We start from the raw sequence: 22,500 nt of genomic DNA, 5'->3' as shown, positions 1-22,500 counted from the left end.
ATAATATAAAATAAAATATAAAAATTATATAAAACATTAAAAATATATATATTTTATTTATTTTATAAAATACAAAATATACATATATAAAAACAAAAAACATAATATATAAATAAAAATATAAAATACAAAATTCCCAAAAAATATTATTTTTACATAAAAAATATATATTTAAAAAAAACAAAAACAATATATATATATATATATAAAAATATATATATTTACATATATAATATATATATATAATAAAATTACATTTTAATTTTAAAATTTTAATACATGAATACATATATACATATTTTTTATAAAATATAAAATATATATATATATATACAATAAAAACACATATATTTTTATATATAATATAAATATATATATAATATATATATACATAATAAAAATATAACATATATATATATAAACTTATAAATATATATATATATATATATATAAAAATACATACATATATATATACATAATATAATTATTTTTAAAATTTACATATATATAAAATTACAAAATATTATTATAAAAAATTATATATATATATATATTATTTATAACAACAAAAATTTTAATATATATATATATATAAAAAACAAATTTTATATAAATATATAAAATACAAAATATATAATAAATATAAAAATATATAAAACAACAAAATATATATATAAAAAATACACATATTTATATAAAATAAAAAAAAAAAAATATAAAATATTTAAAAAATACATAACCCCATAATTTTATAAAATTTTTATTTTTTTATAAAAAAATTACATATATATTAAAATATATATATTATTATATATATATATATACATATATATATTATATATAACACATAAAAATAAAATTTTTACATAATATATATATATATTTTTAACATACAAAAACATTAAAATATATTAATTTTATATATATATACAATATATACATACAAAAATATATAAAAATTATATTTTACATACTTTAATAAAAATATATAAAAAATATATATATATATAAAAATTTTTAATTTTTTTAAAAATTACAATACATATTTTTTAATTTTAATACATAAAAATTTTATATTTTATTTTTAAAATTACATATTATAAAATATAATTAAACACAAATAAAAACAAACAAACATTTTTAAAAAAATAAAAATTTAAAAAAAACAACAATATATAAAAATATATATATACAACATACATTATATATATATATATATAAAATAATAAAATATATATATATAAAAAAATATACATATATAATATATATAAAAATATATATATATATGTATTCAAATAAAACATATATATAACAAATTATTACATATATATATATATATATATATAATCATATATATATATATATATAACATATATATATATATATAATATAATAATATATATATATATATATACATATATATATATATATATATATATATAAAATATATATATATATAATATATATAATACCATATAATAATAAAATACATACAATATATAATATATACATACAAAATATATATAAAAATTTTTATATATATTTTAAAATATATATAATACACATATATAAAATATATAATACAAAATATATATATATATATACATAATAAATAAAATATATATATATATATATATATAATAATATATATATATATATATTTTATATATTTATATATATAATAAATTTTTATATAAAATATATATATATATATAAAACCAAATATAAATGTTGAAATAATATACATACAATATATATATATATATATATATAATAATATATAAAAATATAAAAAATTTTACAACAATATAAAAATATATAAAATAAAAATATATATAATACATATTTTTAAAATTTTATATAAATATAAACAAAATACATTTTTAAAATTTTATTTTAAAATTTTAACAAAAAACAAAACAAATTATATTTATTATTTTTTACTTTTAACTTTTATAAAAAATTTTTTATTTTTTTAAAAAATTTTACTTTTTTTAACATAATAATTTTTATATTTTTATTTTTAAATTTTAAAAAATTTACTTTAAAATTTTTTAAAAATTTATAACTTTAAAATTTTTAAAACCTTAATTTTTTTTTTAATTAATTTATAACATACATAAATTTTTAATTTATTTTAAATATTAAATATAATAAAAATACCATACAAAAACATTTTTAATTTTTTTTAAATTTTAATAATTTAATACTTTAACCATTTATAACATATTAAAATATATATAACATAATTTTTTAAAATTTTTTATATATTATAAAAATTTTAATTTTTACAAATATTAAAAAAATATTAATTAATTATTTTTTTATTTTATATTTTACATTTTTTTCCCAAATATATACTTTTTTAATTACCATTTAATTATTTTTTATTTAATTTTTAATTTATTTTTTATACCAAATTTACCAAAATTTTTTTTTCCCAAAAAAATAAAAAATAAATATTAAATTTAACATTACTTTACAATTATTTTATTAATTTTAAATTTATTTTTTACTTTAAAATAGGGTTTTTATATATAGGGGGTATTTTCAATTTCCCATATATTATATTTTTATAATTTTACCCAAATAACCAATTTAAAAATTTTTACAAACCAAATTTATAAATTAAAATTCCTATTTTTATTTATATTTTTATCCCCCTTCCATTTTAATAATTTAATAATTAATTTATTTACATTATAATAAACCCATCCTTAATTATATAAATTAAACATTCCTAATTTTTAATTTATTATTATAAAACAACAATTATATTTTTTTTCCATACATTTATCAATTTTTAAAACCCCCTTAATAATATTTTTAAAATTTCACTAACCTTAATATTTAATTTTATTATAATTTTAATATTTTAAAAATTTTCACATATTATTTTTATTTTAAAAAATAAAAAACCTTATATTTTTAATTTTGATTTTTCCTCAAAATTTTCCTTGGATATTTTATAATCTTATTTTTTATTAAAATATAAATGTTTCCCTTTAAATTTTTTATCTTTATATTTTTTTTTAATTTTTATCGGGGCCAAATATTCCTTTTAAAATTTATTTTTTATTTATCCATGCATTTATTTAAAATTTTAATATTAGCTTTATAATTTTAATTATTAAAAACCCAACATATTTTAAATTAAATTTTAAATTTTTCACTTTTCTTTTTTTTAATTATAATAAAATTTTAAATTTTATATTATTCCCCATGATATATCTGTTAAATTTTATATTTCATATAATATTTTTTTTTTATTACTATTTTCCAGGGCATTTATTTATAAAAATTTTTTTAAAAATTTTCAAAAATGCCCCATTATATTATATTAAGTCCCCTATAATTTTTAATACATTTATTAATTTTTAAAATATTCCATTTAAGGGGGGTTAACTTTACAAATTAAATTTTATTTAATTATATTTATATATTAAAACCCTTATTTTTTATAATATACATCCTTTTTTTTTATTTTCCAACATATATAATTAAAATTTTATTTGTTCAAATTTAAATTTTTAAACAACATATTTTATATTAAATAAAATTTAAACCCCCTTATTTTTTTCTATTATTTAAATTTACCTTCCTAAAAACAATTAAATTAATATAAATAATAATATAAATTTTAAAACATTATAAAAAATTATTTTAATAACCCCAAATTTAACCAAATTATTAAATATCATCTTACATTATTTCATATTTATAATAATCCCTTAATCATCATATTTAATAATAAACCCCTCCTTTTTATTATAAAAGGAATATTAAATAAAATACATCCATTTTATTTAAATATTTTATTATTTATAAAACATTACTTCCCTTTATATTTACTCCCCATGCTATTTTAAATAAATAAAATTTTTTTTTGTTTCCTTAAACTTATTTTAATTACTTTTTATTTCATGTTTTTATTATTTTTTGTTTTTTCCTCTGTTTTATATATAATATATATATAATAAAACATAATATATAAAAATATATATAAAATACATATATATATATATTATAATAATATATATATATATATATTTTAATATATATATATATATATAATATATAATATATACAAAATATATATATACACATAATATATAATATATAAAACAAAACATATATATATTAAAATATATATAAAATATAAAACATACAATATATATATATATATATAATATAAAATTACATATATTTTTTATATATATTTATATTTTTTTACATACATTTATATATTTATATATATATATATATATCCCTAATATATAATATATATATATATATAATATATTTTACAACATATATAAAAAATATATATATACATATATACAACATAAAATATATATATATATAATACATATATATATTATATATTTTATTTTTTACAACATATATATATAAAAAAATATATAAAATAAAACACAACATATAATAAAAATATATAAACATAATATAATATATATATACATATAAAATATTTTATATATATATATATTTTATATATATATTTTAATATATAAAAAACATATAAAAATATTTTATACATATAAAATATATATATATATATATAAAAATATTAATATATATTTTAAAAAATTTTAAATATAAAAATAAATACAACAGTTTTATTAAAAAATTTTAACATATATAAATTACATAAAAATTTAGGGAAATATATTAATATAAAATATATTAAAAAAATTTTATTTTTAATCACATACAAAAATATTTTAAAATTATTTAATATACATATATATATATATATATAAAACATACATATATTTATATATATATATATAAAAATATATATATAATAATATAATATATTTTATTAATAATAAAAAATATATTTTAATAATATTTTATATAAAAATATACAAAAATATATTATTAAAAATATATTATAATTAATATATTTTACAAAAAAAAAAAAAAAAACAAATATTATTAAAAATAAATTTTAATATTTTATAAACAAAAAAATATATTAATTTTAATATATACATTAAATTTTATATAAAATATATATATATATAATTTTATATATATATAAAATAAAATAAAACACATAAATATATATATATATATATATATAAAACAACAATATAAATATTATTATAAAAATAATATAAAAAAATATATAAAAAAAAAATACATACAAAATATTAAATTTTATTTTATATAAACATAAATATTTTATATATATATATAATATATATTTTATAAATTTTAAAAATTTTATATACAACATATAATATAAAAATTATTTATTTTTTTACAATAAACAAAAAAAAGGGAAATAAAAAAAGCAAAAACAAAAAAAAAAAAATAAAAAAAAAAAATGATAAAAAAAAATAAAATAATGTTTAAAAACAATATTAAATAAAAATTAAATAAATCCCTTAAATATATCTATTATAATAAAAAATATTTTAAAATTACATGTTATTATATAAATATATATATTATATATATAATTAAAAAATATATAAATATCATAAACTTTTTTTTTAAAAAATATATATATATACAATATACATATTTATATATAAATATTTTTTACATAAAAAAATTTAATAATTTTATTTTATACAAAATTAAAAGCTTAATAAAAAATTAATATAAACAAAAATATAAAAACAAAAAATACAATATATATTTAAATATTTTATATATAAAACATTTTTAACTTTTGCTATTTTATTTTTAATATTTTTATATATATTTTTATTTTTTTAAATAAAAACTTTTCATATATATATAAAATTTTTTATATATTTTGTTATTAATATTATTTTTAAAATATTTTTATTTTTAACAATTATTTTTTTATATATTAATATAATTAAAAAATATGTAATTTTTTAATATATATTTTTTTAACAACAAAAATTAAATTTTAATATATTTTTTATTTTTTTTTTAATTTTAAATGATAAAAATAAAAAATATTTTTATTTTTATAAAAAAAGCATTATTATATTTATTAAATATTTTTTTACAAAAACAACTAAAACAAACCCCTAAAATATATAAAATTTTAAACATTACATATATAAATATATCCCATTTTTATATAAAATTTAAAATAAAAAATTTTTTATAATATATTACCCCATTTTCCAATTTTTATATATTTTTAAAATAAAATTTTTTTTTCCCCTTATATTTTTTTAAATATATATATATATATATATATAAACACACATATTTTTATATAAACCACAAATATATATATATATATTATCACTATATATATAAATATATTATAAAAAAAAAATTTTTTTAATATGTAACACAAATAAAAAAATAAAAAGGCTATTTCCCCAAAATAAAAATACAATATTGTAACAAAAAATATATATAAACACAAAAAAATTAAACCCCAAAAACAAAAAAATGTAAATTTAATAAAAATCCACAATTTTTTAAAAATGAAAAAAAAAAATATTAAAATATATTATAAAAAATTTTTAACATAATATTATTTAAAAAAATATAATAAATTTATTACAATTAATATTTTTTAATAAAAAAAATTTTTTATTTTTTAAAATTATAAAAAACCCCCACATAAAAGTTTGTGCCCTTTTCTTTTTTATCCCACGAAGGTCTGCAATATTGGTAATTTTCATGTTTAATGCAAATTTAAAAAGGAAATTCAATGTAAAGAAATTACTGAGAATAAATTTTAAATTAAATACGCTAACAGCTATAAAATATATATATATATATATATATATATATATATATATAGGATCGATACAGATGCTCAACTGCATCTTTCACGAATCCCAATTTGGTGAGCATACTTCTTGGCGTAGATGCTTTCACCAAAGCAGCACTTTCGCATAAGTATACTTGTTGTTCCAGTCATACTACGGTGCAGTAAGGGAAAATTCCATTTTCCCCATTGTAGTGCGACCTCAGAGTGAGAATATTAAAGTAAGGGGGTGGGGGGGCTTGCCCACCTGCATTCAAGTAGATTTTTTTTTTGTTTTTAACATACTTTAACAAAAGGTCTTTTTCGATGAAAGCACTTACGTTAAAGTGTGTTCGGTGGTAATGGGTTTGGGCTTTTGATCTTGCAATCAATAGTCCTTGATCTATATATATATATATATATATATATATATATATATATATATATTTATATGTATACACGTACATATATATATATATATATATATATATATATATATATATATATACAAATAGATATATATATATATATATATATATATATACATACATACAAATAGATATATATATATATATATATATATATATGTTATATTAACAGAAACACAAAGCAATACAACAGATAGCTCATTTTCAATCACAGTAATACCCTCCAAGGTTTGTGTTATGAGGGAAAAAAAGACCGTCCACAGAAGTGAAGACCTTCCATCTGTGGCATAAAGTACAGTTGGGTACACTTACCATAAATGTAGATGTTCGAGTTTATTCACTGTTGCAGTCATTACATTTGGGTTATCTGCTTGCAGGTAGCCCTCAGATGGCCTGATTAACAAAGTCTTGGGTCCTGCGTCAGTTGCTGTCCCTTCTTCCATGACGTCAGGTTGTCAGGGGTATAAAACATGCAGCCGACGCCATTACATCAGCTTTTCTTGCTCCAGATGTCAGGTGCCCCCGTAATGGGAAGCAATTAAATATAATTTACAATGATATACCTCCAATAAAAAAGCAAATACACCAAAAAGCTTTTAAGCATAGTAAAGGAAAGTAGAGGTATAACCAAAAGAAGTTAGGGGGCTGGAGGGAGGGTAACCAGGATGCAACAGTGAATACACTTGAACATCTCCATTTATGGTAAGTGTACACAACTGTACTATGTTCTTCATGTTTCACTGTTGCAGTCATTACATTTGGGTAGATTCCCAAAGCTATGGTTGGAAGGAGGAATTTAAATAGCATTAGGTCCAGCTATAAGGCCCTGCAAGACTGCAGTGGCAAAGCCAGCTCTGAATTTAGAGAAAATTGGCAAATGATAATGCTTGGTGAAGGTATGCACAGAACTCCAGGTAGCAGTTTCTAGGATGTCCCTGGTAGGTACGCCTCAGAAAGGCTGTATAGGTAGATGCAGCCCTGGTGGAGTGAGGTCTGATCCCCTGGGGGATAGGTTTTCCATGGTGCTTATAGCAGAAATGAATGCAATGGCCTATCCATTTAGAAATGGTTTGCTTTGAAATAGCTTTCCCCTCTGCCCCTGCAGTAAATGCCACCAGCAATTGTTCAGATTTCCTTTGAGGTTTAGTCCTGTCCAAGTAGAATCTAAGTTGTCTGTGCACATCTAAGGAGTGCAGTATCCGTTGCCCTTTGTTCTGTGGATTGGGAAAGAAGGATGACAAATGAATGGACTGATTAAGAGCCACACTGGATACCACCTTGGGCATGAAGGATGGATTAGTTCTGAGGGATACCCTGTCCGCATGAAAGATGATGAAAGGCTCCACTGCCATAAGGGTCTGTAATTCAGATACCCTTCTATATAAAGTGATTGCTAAAAGGAAAGCTGTTTTTCAAGAAAGAAATTTTAAGTCTGCCACAGCAGCTGGCTCAAAAGGAGGTAAAGTGAGTTTCTCCAAAACAAAGTTAAGGTCCCAGGCTGGGGTTGGAGCTCCCCTGGGTGGTCTCAAATTTTTGGCCCCTCTGAGGAACTGTTTGAGCAGTGGATGTGAGAAGAGGGGAGGTTCTGTGTTATAATGAGCTGAAATGGCTGAGGCGTGGATTTTAATGGAGGAAAAAGGCAGACCCTTGTGAAGCATCTCAGCTAAGTATTGTAAAATCTGAGGTAAATTGGGCGCTGCTGTGCTCATCCCTTGAGACTGGTTCCAGGCACAGAATCTGTTCCATTTTTCAGCATAAGATTTTCTAGTACTAGGCCTCCTTGCCTCTAAAATTATATCCATCACAGGTTTACTGAGGGATGGTAAAGGAGAGATTAGCTAATTAGCCATGCTGCAAGGTTCAGTGTTAGAAGCTGAGGGTGCAGAATCTAGTTCGTCTGCTGGGACAACAGGGAAGGAGTCTGAGGCAGGTGCCATGGGGATAGCCGTGACGCACTGCACAAGAGGGGGTACACCAGTGTTAACGTGGCCAGTCTGGAGCAATCAAAATCATCCTTGGTTTGTCCTGTTTGATTTTTAGTAGTACTTTGGACAGCAGAGGCAGAGGGAAGAAGGCATAGACTGATAAGTTTTTCCAGCTGAAGGACAGAGCATCCACTTTCCAGGCTTGTTTGTGGGGAGTCCTTGTGCAAAATTTGTCCAACTGGTAGTTCTGGGGAGAGGCAAATAGGTCTATATCTGGGCTCCCCCATTTGCTTGTGAACATGTTGAAAATCCTTGGTTCCAGTTTCCACTCATGTGGATCCATGAGGTTTCTGCTTAGTCCGTCTACCAGTGTATTTAATTTCCCTGGCAGGAATTGAACTTGAAGGTGCACTTGGTAGCTCAAGGCTGTGTTCCACAATGCCATGGCTAGCCTGCAGAGGGGGTAAGAATGTGTACCCCCCCCTGCTTGTTTATGTACCACATAACAGTGGTGTTGTCCATCTTTGCCATTAGTTGTCCTGGAAGAATGTGGTCCTTGAAGGCTGTCAGCATTCTGTACAGCTAACATTTCTATTTGATTGATATGCAGGTGCATTTGATTTGGGTTCCATTTGCCCTGAATGCACTTCCCTGCCAGGTGAGACCCCCATGCATAGTCTGATGCATCTGTTGTTAGGGTTTGGGCGGCAGGGGGTAGTGTGAAAGGTAGTCCCTTGTTTTGGTGGCAGGCCTCTGTCCACCAAAGGAACTCTAGGCGTAGGCAAGGTATGATAGGAATCATTGCTTCTAGACCCTGAGAATGTTGACACCATAGGCTTTTTAGATACCACTGTAGTTTCCTCATATGCAGCCTTGCATACGGAATTAGAAGAATTCAGGAGGCCATGAACCCCAAGGCTTGCAGTATTTGTCTTGCAGATAGCAGGGTTTTTGTGGCCACTTGTTTGAAGTAGGTTGTCAAATGAATTTGTTTTTCTGGCGTGAGGTAAGCCATCTGGGAAGTTGTATTCAAGCTTGCTCCCAGGAATATAATTTGTTGACAGGGTAACAGGTGAGATTTCTTTTTGTTTATGGTGTACCCCAGACAGATTAGAACTCTTTGTACAAAAGCCAGATGATTCAGAAGTATGTCCTGGCTTTCTGCCTGAATTAGACAATCGTCCAGATATGGGGATATTTGAATATTTCTGTCTGCAAAATGCAATAACTGGAACTAGGCACCTTGTGAATACCCTGGGCACAGTAGATAAGCCAAAGGGCAGTGCAGAGAACTGATAGTGTGTGTAGCCTGCTTTGAAGCGAAGGTATCTTCTGCAAGATTCCCCTGATTGGGATGTGCAAGTATGCTTCTTTCAAATCTGGTGTTGCCAACCAGGCGTTTTGCCTAGCATAGGAAGCAACTGGCGAAGAGTCAGCATCTTGAATTTTGGAATCTCCAAAAAGGTGTTTAGAGTAGACAGGTCCAGGACAGGACGCCATGAATTGTCTTTTCTGGGTACCAGGAAAAGTCTCGAGCAGAAACCTTGTCCCCTTTCCTCTTCTGGTACCAACTGAATAGCCCCCATGCTTAAGAAAAGGAAATACTTGATTTTGGGCCTCTGCCCACTGATTTGGGGGTAGGTCCGGCCACCCATTTGGAGTTGGCAACGTGTGGAAGTGAAATCTGTATCCCTAGGGCATTATATATAAAACCCATTTGTCCTAGGTAATGAGCACCCAGTTCTTTGCATGAAGGGCAGTCTTTCCCCCCCAAAGGGGCAGTCAGTTGATAAGTACTTGGAAATTTTAAAAGGAAGTCATTGAGACAGTTTACCATAGGGGGGAATCTTATTACTCCCAGATTTGGAAGTGGAGCCCCCCCCCCCCACTGCTTAGTCCTGCATGGCCCCTTGGACTGAAACTTGGGGTTTCTGCTGTGTCTGGGTTTGGCTTGAGAAGACCTGGAAGGGGCTGGAAAGGAAAAATTTTTAGAGGGTCAGTGCCTACTAAGTCTAGGAGGCTGAACTTGTAAAAAATCTTTTAACAGTTTGCATAGATTTAGCTTTATCTTCCATATTTTTAAGAAATTCCTCAGCCTTGTTGCCAAACTGGTGGTCCTGATTTAAGGGAGCATCCAACAATTTAGCTTTAACATGATCAGGTAAAGATTGCTCCTTAAGCCAAGCATGCCTTCTGAGCACAGACCCAGTAACAGCAGCCCTGCAAGAGGCCTGTAATGAATCAAAACCACATTGCAAAGTATGTCTTCCAACCTGTTCAGCAGAATGCATTAAATCCTGTAATTCTTTATTTTCCACACAATCAGGAATCAACATAATTTTCTGTTTAAGCAATCCAATAACATGCTGCTGATACTTTAACATATGAAACTGACAGTTTAAAGCCCTAATGGCAAGGTTGCAGAAGTGTAAGCCTTCTTACCTCATCTATCCAGCCCCCTGGAGTCTCTATCAGAAGGGGTAGGATTTTTAGCAGTAGAAGCCTTAATGCCCTTGGGCCCCTGAGAAATAGTCTCTGGATCTGCAATAGGATTTTTAAAAAGGAACTTGTGTGACTCAGGGACACTGTAGTATATGTCAGGTTTTCTGGGAGCAGGAGGCAAGGAATCTGGGGGCCAAACTAGATTCCGAAAAGGCATCATCAACAATGTCTAGCACAGGAGGAATAGCTAAAGGCCTATGTTGAGGCAGGAGTAAGAAATCCCTGAGCCTCTTTTTTGAGTCAGAAAAATCCTGGCTTTCCTAGCGAAAATGCTCCCTTAGAGTATGTAAGGTTTCACCAAAAGAAAAATCCTTTGGAGGGGAGGCAGAGGGAATAGAGACCTCTGCATCAGAATCCTCATAAGTAGATAAGGGCAAATCCAGATCATCAGAAGAATCAGAAAAAACAGAATCCGGGTCAGAAGATTCAGCAACAACTTCAGTCCTAGGCCTCTTAGAAAGGGGGGGGGGTTGGCTACCCCTGATTAGAGTAATTAGATCTTCAGCCATTCTTATCCTTTGTTTTTTAGGCATAGAGGCCTGAGCATGTGGCCTAGGCGTCGGTTTTTTAGGCATGGTTCAAGATTTAGGTCTAAGAGAAGAAGGAGACATCTGTTTAATATGCAAGTCCATAGGCCTGAATACACCCTCATAAGCCGGTGCCTGCACAGCGGCTCAGGACCCATCCAAGGTAGAAACATCCGCGGGTTCCATAGTTGAAGCATCTTGCGGCATACCGGACTCTGAATGGGTCTCAGTACAGGCCTGCGAATCAGAAGTAGCGGGTATCAAGGGCTGTGAAAGCGCCTCACCGTGTACCGGCGAACTGGCGACTGGCTTAGGAGAAGCGTCGTTGGCAGTTTTGGACCTCAGCGGCCTGTGTCTGTCTTTATCCTTGCTTTTTTTTGAAATCCCGGTAATCGGATGGCTAACCGACATTTCTGGACAATTAAAATGAGAACCGAATTATTTAGAGGTGAAAATATACAGACAACGGATAGTGCGCTGATTAAAGAAAGCACAAAACTGACAGCAAGGTACGTCGTGGTCAGTGCCTAGGCAAGGAATACAGTACGAATGAAAATCTTTATGAGGTATTTGCTTTCCAAAAGTAATGCAATTATTAACTTTTTCTGACATCGGTAAGGAGCAAGAAAAAATTTCCCCAACGGGGTACTTAGCTTTAGTTGAAGACTTCGGTTCTGAAACTCTAAGATGAAAATTTCAGGAGTCGGCCGACTGGTACTTGCGAACTGCTTCTGCTTCGTGCACCGCACAGCAGGAAAGACTGATGTAATGGCGTCGGCTGCATGTTTTATATCCCTGACGTCATGGAAGGAGGGACAGCAACCGACGCAGGACCTAAGACTTTGTTAATCAGGCCGACTGAGGGCTACCTGCAAGCAGATAACCCATATGTAATGACTGCAATAGTGAAACACGAAGAACATCAGCTTACAACATAGCTGGCATACCTCTTAACTGCCCCTGACTTTCTCAGACATTCTGGATTTTTAATTAATTTTAGCTCTATCCATCTTAATCCTTCTAAAACTGACTTTCAGAAAAAAAGCTGATGAATTACACTTAATAAATAATGGCAATGATTTGAGTTGCAGAACTCTTTTACTTCAAAAAACATATATTAATCCACATTCTCGTATTCGAGCAAATGTTTCAAGTTAATAACAACAACATTTAAAATGTTTCCCCTAATTGTCCCTGGTTTATGCATTTGTCCTGGATTCTGATAATGGATTTGTCCTGTATTCTGATAAGATCTGCCCCTAGTTCACTGACAGCTGTTATCACCGAATGGCCTTATTTCCCTGCAATGCTCAATCTATTGGGCATTACTGCTTACTTAACATAACAGAATAGCTTCAAGGAATAATCATTGTAATGGTAAAACCTAACATTTGACTTTTCATCTATTTCCTTTAGCTTCAACCACCGAAAGACTGTACGACTCACAGTACTGCCATCCACCCTCCCTCCACCATGTCTAAACATAAAATGAGCAAACTATAGTGATCTCTGAGTGGAATTTACCTACTGCATGAGTACCTGCCTTGTTTTTTAGGGGAGGACATGCCTTAAGTATCTTACTGAGCATTCAGCCCTTCTAACTCTACAGAATTACTTGACCAAAACAAAAATAAGAATTCCAAAGGAATATTTATCTGCCTATGTTCTAGAGTAGGACAAAACAACAGATTATAGAAACACTCAAGAAATGATCTATATTTCAGGAAATGTGGCAAGAATGATCTAAAATGGCACGTGTATAATTCAACCTTATACAGAGTGAATCCTGATATCCAAAGGGTCTAAACATCTACTTGACGTGGAAAGAAAGGAAAGGACACTGGCCTCTACAATCTGAGGTGGACATCAGCACTTGTGTGGCAGACAACCAAACAGTAACAGCTACTGCAACTGTAAAACGCCAAAAAATGCATAGTCATACCCTTCGGGAAAAACAAGGTTACCCCTAGCTACCATATAGGTGGCAATCTACTGAGCACAGAAAAAGTCATCAGGGATCTGGGGACCCAAGTTGACAGTAGCCTTTCGTTTGACACTCATGTTGCTAAAGTAGTTAGGAAAACCTTCTATATCGCCCACCTGATCATGAAGGGATTCACATCTAGATCAAGGGAGGTCATCGTCCCCCTGTACTCATCACTCATTAGACCTATGATTGAGTACAATGCCCCGTTCGGAATGTATCTGACCAGACACCTGCTACAGCTTGAAAGGCCCCAAAAGTTCCTCACCAAAAGGATAAAGGGTCTCAAAAATATGTCTTATGCTGCCCGACTGAAAGAACTCCAGCTCTATTCAGTCTCATACCGCTTGCTCAGAGGTGACCTGTGCCTGACATATAAGGCCATGTCAAACCCAGATTTGATGAATATGCTTCACCTCAAAAATCTAGATCCCTCAGAACCACAAGGGCGGAGACTTAAACCTTGACACGGTTATAAATAGAACGTGCTGGAGGGACAGATTCATCACCCAGAGACTCCCTATGCTGTGGAACAAAATCCCGGTACATGTGAGGCAGAGCACCTCGCTGGCCTTGTTCAAGAGGAATCTTGACCAATGGATGGGAGATCACAGATATACCCCAGGGATTACTTCAGTGTCACTGCTTGACAGAGGCACAGAAAAATGATAGGCATAGTTTTTATTCAAACTAAAGGGGTGGCGAAAGCCACATAACTATGGGCTAGGCTTATAAATGCCCTTGGGCAGATAGCCTAGTATGAACCTATGAACCTATGAAAAGATACAAAGCACATGGAAGAAGACTAGTGGAGTTTTCCAAGGGTTAGTCCTAGGTCAAGTACTCTTCAGTGCATCAGTCTTTCACGCCCAAGGGGAATGATAAGACAATACAAAGACAAGCGTAGCAATAGAGGATGGTAAGATGATGCTAAGAAAGGATTTGGAAAAGCTGACCAAGTAGCAGAAAGATGGCAACTGAGGTTTAATTCAGGGAAATACAAAGTACTGCATGTAGGTACAACAGTCTTGATGTGAAGTACCAGCTGGGAGTTGGTTATGAAGGCAAGAGAGTAGAAAAATGATGCACAGCACAGGATTGCACCTGAATGAACCACGAGGAGCAGAGTGAATCTGCAGTGACAGTAGTAAACAGAATGCTGGGGTTTATCCTCAGATGTCTAGAGCTCAGAAGCAAAGAGGTAATGCTTCCAATCTACATGGCCTTGGACAATCCATACACTATTGTGTGCAGTTCTGCAGGTCATACAAAACGGGACATCTGACTGTTGGAAGCAGGGAAAGGAATTGTAAATGTGTGTGGAACAGAGAGGAAAGCATATGACTATAGACTACAGCAATTAGATCTTTTATCACCAGAAACCAGAAGAGACAAAGGGATATAACACTGGTACATAACATTATGTCAGGAACTTGTGAAGGCATCATCTTGAAAAACAATGACAAAGGGGGAGGGAGGGATGCAGGCAACAGACTGTAAGGACCAACTATTATTAGCATCTCAAAAATTAATTTTTTCACAAAGAGTTGTGGACTCAAGGAAAGGTCTATCAAAACGGGTGTTGGAGAGAGAATCCACAAAGGTACTGAAGATGACATTGTACAAGTGGAAAATGTTTAACAGAAAAAGTAAGAGTAGAACAAATATAAAATGTTAAATTTGTTAAGAAAGCAGAGTAAGTAGATGTAATGTCTCATTCTGCTATCAAGCTACCACAATTAAGATCAGCTTGTGCATGGTAAACAGCTACTCTCTCTGCAAGTCTCTCTCTCCATCCACCTATCAATCCCAAGATCTTCACTACTAACAGCTATAACCAGTCATTACATCCCTTAATCCAGGGGTTCCCAAAGTGTGTGCCACGGCACCCTGGGAAGCAGCGGCTTCCTCACAGGGGAGCTGTGAACTAATAAGCTTAACTACAAAATAAACCTTGAACAGTTTGCGGTTTATTTTGCAGCTAAGCTTATTAGTTCACAGCAAACTAAGTCTTTACCTACACTGTAGCTTTTAGCAGAACTGGCATCAACTATGGCATCAACTATAGCAGCGGTTCCCAACCACCGGGCCATGGAAGAGTACCAGGCCGTGGAGCACTTGGAACTGGGCCATCAGGTAAGTGAATGCCTGTATGAGTGTGTGTGTGTGTGTCTGTCTGCATGTGTGAGTGAATGCGTGAAAGAAAGCAAAAGAGTGTGTGGAGAGAGATCGGGAGAGTGAGAGCGATGTGTGAGTGAATGCAGGAATGAATGAAGAAGTGGCTCTGTGTGTGTGTGTATGCGCGTCACGGGGGAGAGAGTAAAGAGTGAGAGTGGTCTCTGGCAGCAGCAGCAATGAGGTCTGTGTAAGTCTGGACCATACCACTGGACACATACCTCTCACCCTCTTAGATCAAAAAATCTGGACAAAGCCAAAAATAGTGGGGGTACAAAGACACTTAAGCACTGCTCTCACAAACTTAGAAAGTGGATAGAAATGCAGGTTTTGCATTAGCACGAATTTTCTGAAGGGTAAGTATGAAACTCAACTGTCTGTCATTATTTTCTGACTTCAACGTCAATGATCTGCCAGTGATTTGCCAAAAAACAACAATTTTATGAGAAAAAGACCAAAAACATGAGGCAAAAATACGGACATTCTGCAAATATCTATACAGTTGAGAGGTATGCTGGACAGAGCCAAATAATAGGGACAGATTTTAAATATTGCTCTTATAAATGTAAAGTTAATAAGGTTGCCTTTAGGTTTGCTTACCTCTCAACCATAGTAGATCAGTGTTATGCTGTTAAGCAAAATGTACACTTTTTTGGTAATTTTCTTTTGATTGTACTTTTGAGCTTTTCTCCCCAGGTCTCCCAGTCCAGTCAGGCAGCCTCGTTAAATAAATGTCAAAATAGATAAATAAATGAAATATGCACTTTCTGCGCACAGCAAGGGAGCCAAGAATCAAAAAAGTTTGGGAACCACTGCCTTAATCCTCTCTTTCCTCAGTGCTGTCTGTCACTACAGATAAAGCTTACAAGAATGCTACCCTCCAAACTTCTTTTCTGGTATCTCTCTGCCACTTCATTAGCCCTGCTTGCACCAATTCATCTCTCTCTCTCTTCTGATAGGTCATCGATAAATGTGTACAAATGTGCACTACAAGAGGTGTTTGTCCTTTCCACTTGTTCATGTCCTCCCATATCTTAGAAAGTTTAGGCACAAACACTGCTTTTGGTGTAGAGTGGTTACTCCTTTCCCTCTACTGTCAAAACTATTAGCCCACTCGGTGGTATGGTTTACAGTGGCCAACCCCTCTCTTGTTTGTCCCCACACTAGACCTCATTCCTCTGCTGTCACATGTCATTACCACACTTACCTGCAAGTCTTTCTCATTCACCTCAGACACTTTCAGCAAACCTCTGTATCTGTGTTGGTTATCCATCCCGCCCGGGCTGCATCTAATTTTTCTTCTCCATGCTGTACTCTTTCTATAAGTCCTATCTAATAGTTTAACTTTTCTATCCTCTACCCCGCCCGTGTGACTAAGTGTCCCTCCTTGTACACTTCCCTTCTGGTTTCCTTGTATTGCTAGATTCTATATAGCCACCACAGGCTTTACCTGTCCCACATTACATGTCCCTGCTGTTTGAACTTGTCCTTACACCCTGAATTCCTACTCCTTGTTCTCACTTTTGTAGCTGCACTTTCCACCATTTCTCTTTAGTGCAACAGCAGGGGCCTCCATTCCTCTGATGTCCATGTCCTCTTGTTTGCACTTTTGCTCTATCTTCTTTCATCCCTTCATGTGTAGTAGTTTGTTGCTTCTTCTTCTTCCACTTCAGTCCCACCCTGCTCCATGGCCAACCTATCTGGTACCCTTTCTAGCTCCTATGGATTCCCATTAAGCTCTCCCATTCTCCTGCAGACTCCAAATCTCCCTCAATCTAAAAAGCTTCCCTTATGCCTCAACACCTTACTAATTCCTCTACCACTCTCTTCATCTAGTTTATGCTGCTCATTTTATGGCATCTTATTTCTTGTTTCTTTTATTATTTGTGTTCCGTTTCTGAACATACATTTTTTTCTTTGCACCTGCTAAGCAAATCAAGTTCATAAGGAAACTTCTCATGTCTGAACAGTACATTTTAATAGTGTGTTGTACAATTGTGAGCACATCATCCTCACGATAACGCACTGCAATAAAAAAATATCAATGCAAACTAGACTGACAAAATACAAAGTACTACCTTGCAAAAGAATTCACAGAGATCAGGAGGAGGGTGATTGTTTTCCAGCAATGGTGCGATTGCCTAGAATGTAAAATAACAATAATGAAAATTACAACTGATACTGTTTCCTTTAAGCTTTCATTGTTAAATAACTCGCTATGTGACTTTAACCTCATGCACTTTTTATTCATGAACACACACACAGTCATTCATTATCAATAACTTGGATAACTACTACATATTTCAGATTCCTTTCACTCCAGTCTAAAAATGAACATCATCAGATGATAGCTTATTTTATTAGGTGTTTGGCATCATTATAATACTTTTGTAGCATCTAGTAATGCTGCTTTTGTTGTAGTTTGGAAGAGGACTAAGACCCCCCAACACTTCTGTGACACCCGTGCACTGGTCCAGTAATCAAGGAGCCTCAATCCTCACCATTGACACCAGTCAGGGATGTGTACATTGGGAGGATGAACAGTACATACACAGTAAAGTACAATTTCCCTTAAGAGCACACAGAGATCACAGTCAGTCTGGGGCTGGTTTCTCCCTCTCTCTCCAGATCCCCAATAAGACTCCTCACTGGCACAGCTATAGGGTTAAGATCTCAGCTGAGTAGTCAAGCCAAAACCTCCAGCACCCTCTCTGTCCAACCAGTGCTTTGTGTCCCTGCCTAAATAGCTGACACTCACATTTTCAGATTTGGTTTATATACAAACACACAGACACTCCTGGGGAAGGCTGGCACAGGTTCTCCAGCTATGCCCCCTTCTGCTCAGACTATATGGTAGTACCACCTGTCACCAACCACCCTTATCAGTTACTATAAGGGCCATTACCAAAAGGTGTCCAATTCTGCTGTGCAATGTTACTATTATCCAAATGGTAAGTATGACTAAGACTTGAAGTTGGCTATTTAGGAGTGGCTTGTACAGTATCACCAAATACATGCAAGTATGCTAAGAGCTTATACATCTCTACACAAAACCAGCCACAATTAAAATGTTTAAAATTTTTAATAATAAATAATAAAAGCACAAGACAATACTCATTAACTCAACACAGTGACAATAGCGTTCACAGTCACAGGGAATACTTTAAAATAACACAGTAGAACAGTCTCACATGAATATAGAAAACATCTACACTAATCTTGCTATATTCCTATCTCTAAGAGAAATTATGTTCTAAATAACTTACTTACAGAACCAGGCAAATACAGATGAGAAGTGTTGAATGAATGTTTACAGATCCAGAGACAAATACAAAAATGATCTGACTTTCTCTCTGAGATGGTTAGTTCTTAAGTTAATAATGCACATAATCATCTCAGATTACATAATTCTTGGCATCTCTGCCTAAGTTTCCCAGACTAGCAGGAACTTACATTTTTAACATATCTCTGTTTAAAACACGTATCTCTCAGAAACTGACAATTCTCTCTTGGAAGCTTGCCTGAAACTGAAAGTCATTAAACAAAGTTTGGAAACCTGTAATTACCTCTGTTTCCAGACAAGAGAAAGAAGCCCCTAGCCTAGACATCCTGTCTCTTAGCTGAGATAAACCAACTTTATAACACATTGTAAAACTCTTTAGTTATCAACTTATTTTCTTAACAGTTTTGCAAGTTAACTCTGTATATCCCAATTTCTACTATGAAACCATACATTTCCATTGACATACAGTTTATACACATGTACGCTCTTTTCCAGCAGGGTGCACTGTTATTACAATAATAAAGCTCAGTACAGAACATAGTTTTCTTGCATTTTTAAGGCAAGCATACAAATCATATTACTATTCACAAATCACATAGAATTATTTACAAAATTCTATCTATATGGGCTAGCAGTGTCACATTTCTATATAAATAATATTAATATTTTCAAGTAACATATAATTTACAAAAATCCAGCTAGCTGAGCTGGCAGCATCTCAGTTTATCACATTCCTATAGTAGTACTAGAGGTTACATGAGAAGCTAGCCCTCTCAGAAAGTAACATTTCAACATGCTAACCTGCTGTCATGATGTGCTTCTCAAATATCCCTCATGAGCTCTCTACTGTCTCTAACCATCCTTTTGAGCAGTGTTAACTGAATAACCCACTCTCTGATGCCACCACACCATACAGCTGGTAAATCTGGTTTGGTGTGAGGCAAAAGACTAGACAGCCACTATATCTTCTTATGGAGGAATATGTTTGGTTACAGTACTTAATATCCTAACCTCTATTTACAGGCCGTGTTACACTTCACATACCATGCAATGACTCATGGCCTTAGTAGCGTCTCTGCTCAAGCACTCAGACAGATGGACCCAGACTGTCAGCCCTCTATTTTGTACATAGTTTGTTAAAGACTCCTTTGTGGAGACGCATATCTAGTTTTTGAGTCACAAGTAACCCTCCTTGACCTTATGCCTTTGTACAACTATGGTTTTCAAAATACCTGGTTAAAGAAACTAAACAGATAAACAGGATGCACTGGCATGCCAGACTCGTATCTCAACATACTACAACATGTCAAGCAGAGCAACACCCTTGCCACCTTCAAGGCAAATGCAGACAACTGGAAAGACTGCCTTAAATTCTGTCCTTGTGTGTCTTATAGGTTCATAAGTATTTACCAGGCTACTAATCCATGTGGATCTTTAAAAGTCTAGCCATACATTCCCTTGAAGTTTTTAGTCCATATATTTTAAGCACAAATAACCCCGACACAAACAGAATATTTACATTTTGACCCTATACAAGTGGGGACAAATCTGTAAAACCAGAGATGAATTTGTGGGTTTCCATACATTCACTGAAATTATGTTTGAATAGTGTAAGAGGAGAAGTACTTAGCTTTAAGTGGAGAGGAAGACAATTCCAAAGTAGTAATAGTCTCTGTAATACATACTTGTCCCTCTACCATGTTCTATTTATGTTGGAAAAGTGATCAAGATCTCTTGAAAAAATGTTTATATCCCATTGGACCTGTGAATGTGCAGTAGGTTTGAAAGGATAGGGTCTTTTGAGCCTTTATATGTGAGGTAGAGATCACCCATCAGTATTCTGTATGACACACAGAAGAGGGACAAACCCTTGAGACAGTCTGCAAAGCTTTTATGACTTAGGCCCACAATTTTATAAATAAGGATATAAATAAGGAAACATTGGGGGTGTTCAAGTCATGTCAAATGTTTGGACAGCTACATACTTAAGGGGGAATTATACTCAATGATCGGCCTGATGAGAGTGGACTGCTTGCATCCCTGCACCTGGACACCATAAGCTTATTAACATACCTGTGAAATGAAAAAGCACTTTCTTGCAATAGCGGATAAGTAGTAATTGCAGGACAGCTCATTATGTACACAGGCTCCCAGGTCCCTGGGTACTGGATCAGTTTTCAAGGGTGTGCTGCCACTCTGAGCTCTGGTCTCCACAGAACCTAGAGTAAACAGCCTGCATTCCAAACAGCACCTCAGACCTCCAACACTCCCCCATCCCCCCAAACATAAGCAAGCAGGCATAGCCTCATCACTCCACCCTTTCCCAGATATTTACATATCTTTGCTACATACACCTGATAATATACTACTACTACTGACAATTAGTGGGCAATGATAAGAATGTGACAATTCAAGCACCATTCACATTTGCCAAAGCAACCTGCATCATGACTATGATTAAACTAATTTGCTGGGACACCTATTTTGCAGACAGCTGTCAGAATTTATCAAAACAAATGCTGTCCCATTTTAAATCTCTTTCCTTTCTGACAGTAACAAAACAAGGTGGCTTTCAAATGACCACAGCAAATGGGTAAGATTAGTTTTCTGTTGTTTAGAGGTGCAAAGAATGCCCCACTCCCACTACTTGAAAGTATTCACCACGCTTCACCCCCTCAACTCATACACGTGCCTCAAAATGCAAACAAAAAATATTAGTATCAGAAGCAGTTTTAGCACAGATATGGCAAGGAGTAAGGGATGCGATTGAGTACTCAGTTTCCTTATTCCAGTGAAATACAAGGACTACAATGTCACACATTACAACTGCAAGGTGAATAAGGATAAACAGGTAGGCAAGCATACCTGAGTAGACCATTACAATGAGTTGCAAATGAGGCATATCCTGCTGATATCAGTTTGAATCCCACGACCTCCAGAGTTACTTAATTATCTCAAAAC

The 22,500-nt window shown here is 31.5% G+C and overlaps 1 protein-coding gene across 1 annotated transcript in view; it reads right to left on the bottom strand.

Annotated features, from left to right (window-relative positions):
* Window positions 1–22,500, bottom strand: part of LOC122810253 (c-Maf inducing protein) — a gene marked incomplete in the record, with an annotated part of 1,337,359 nt that overhangs the window by 668,903 nt on the left and 645,956 nt on the right. The window contains 1 exon segment of the mRNA XM_044081790.1: window positions 18,335–18,397. Within this exon segment, the coding sequence (XP_043937725.1) occupies window positions 18,335–18,397 (63 nt within the window).

Source organism: Protopterus annectens, chromosome 8.part1 (genome assembly GCF_019279795.1).
Source record: "Protopterus annectens isolate FY-2018-M chromosome 8.part1, PAN1.0, whole genome shotgun sequence".
In the NCBI taxonomy this organism is placed as follows: Eukaryota; Metazoa; Chordata; order Ceratodontiformes; family Protopteridae; genus Protopterus; species Protopterus annectens.
The sequence above is the reverse complement of the archived record's forward strand: the minus strand, read 5'-3'. Positions and strand labels throughout refer to the sequence as shown.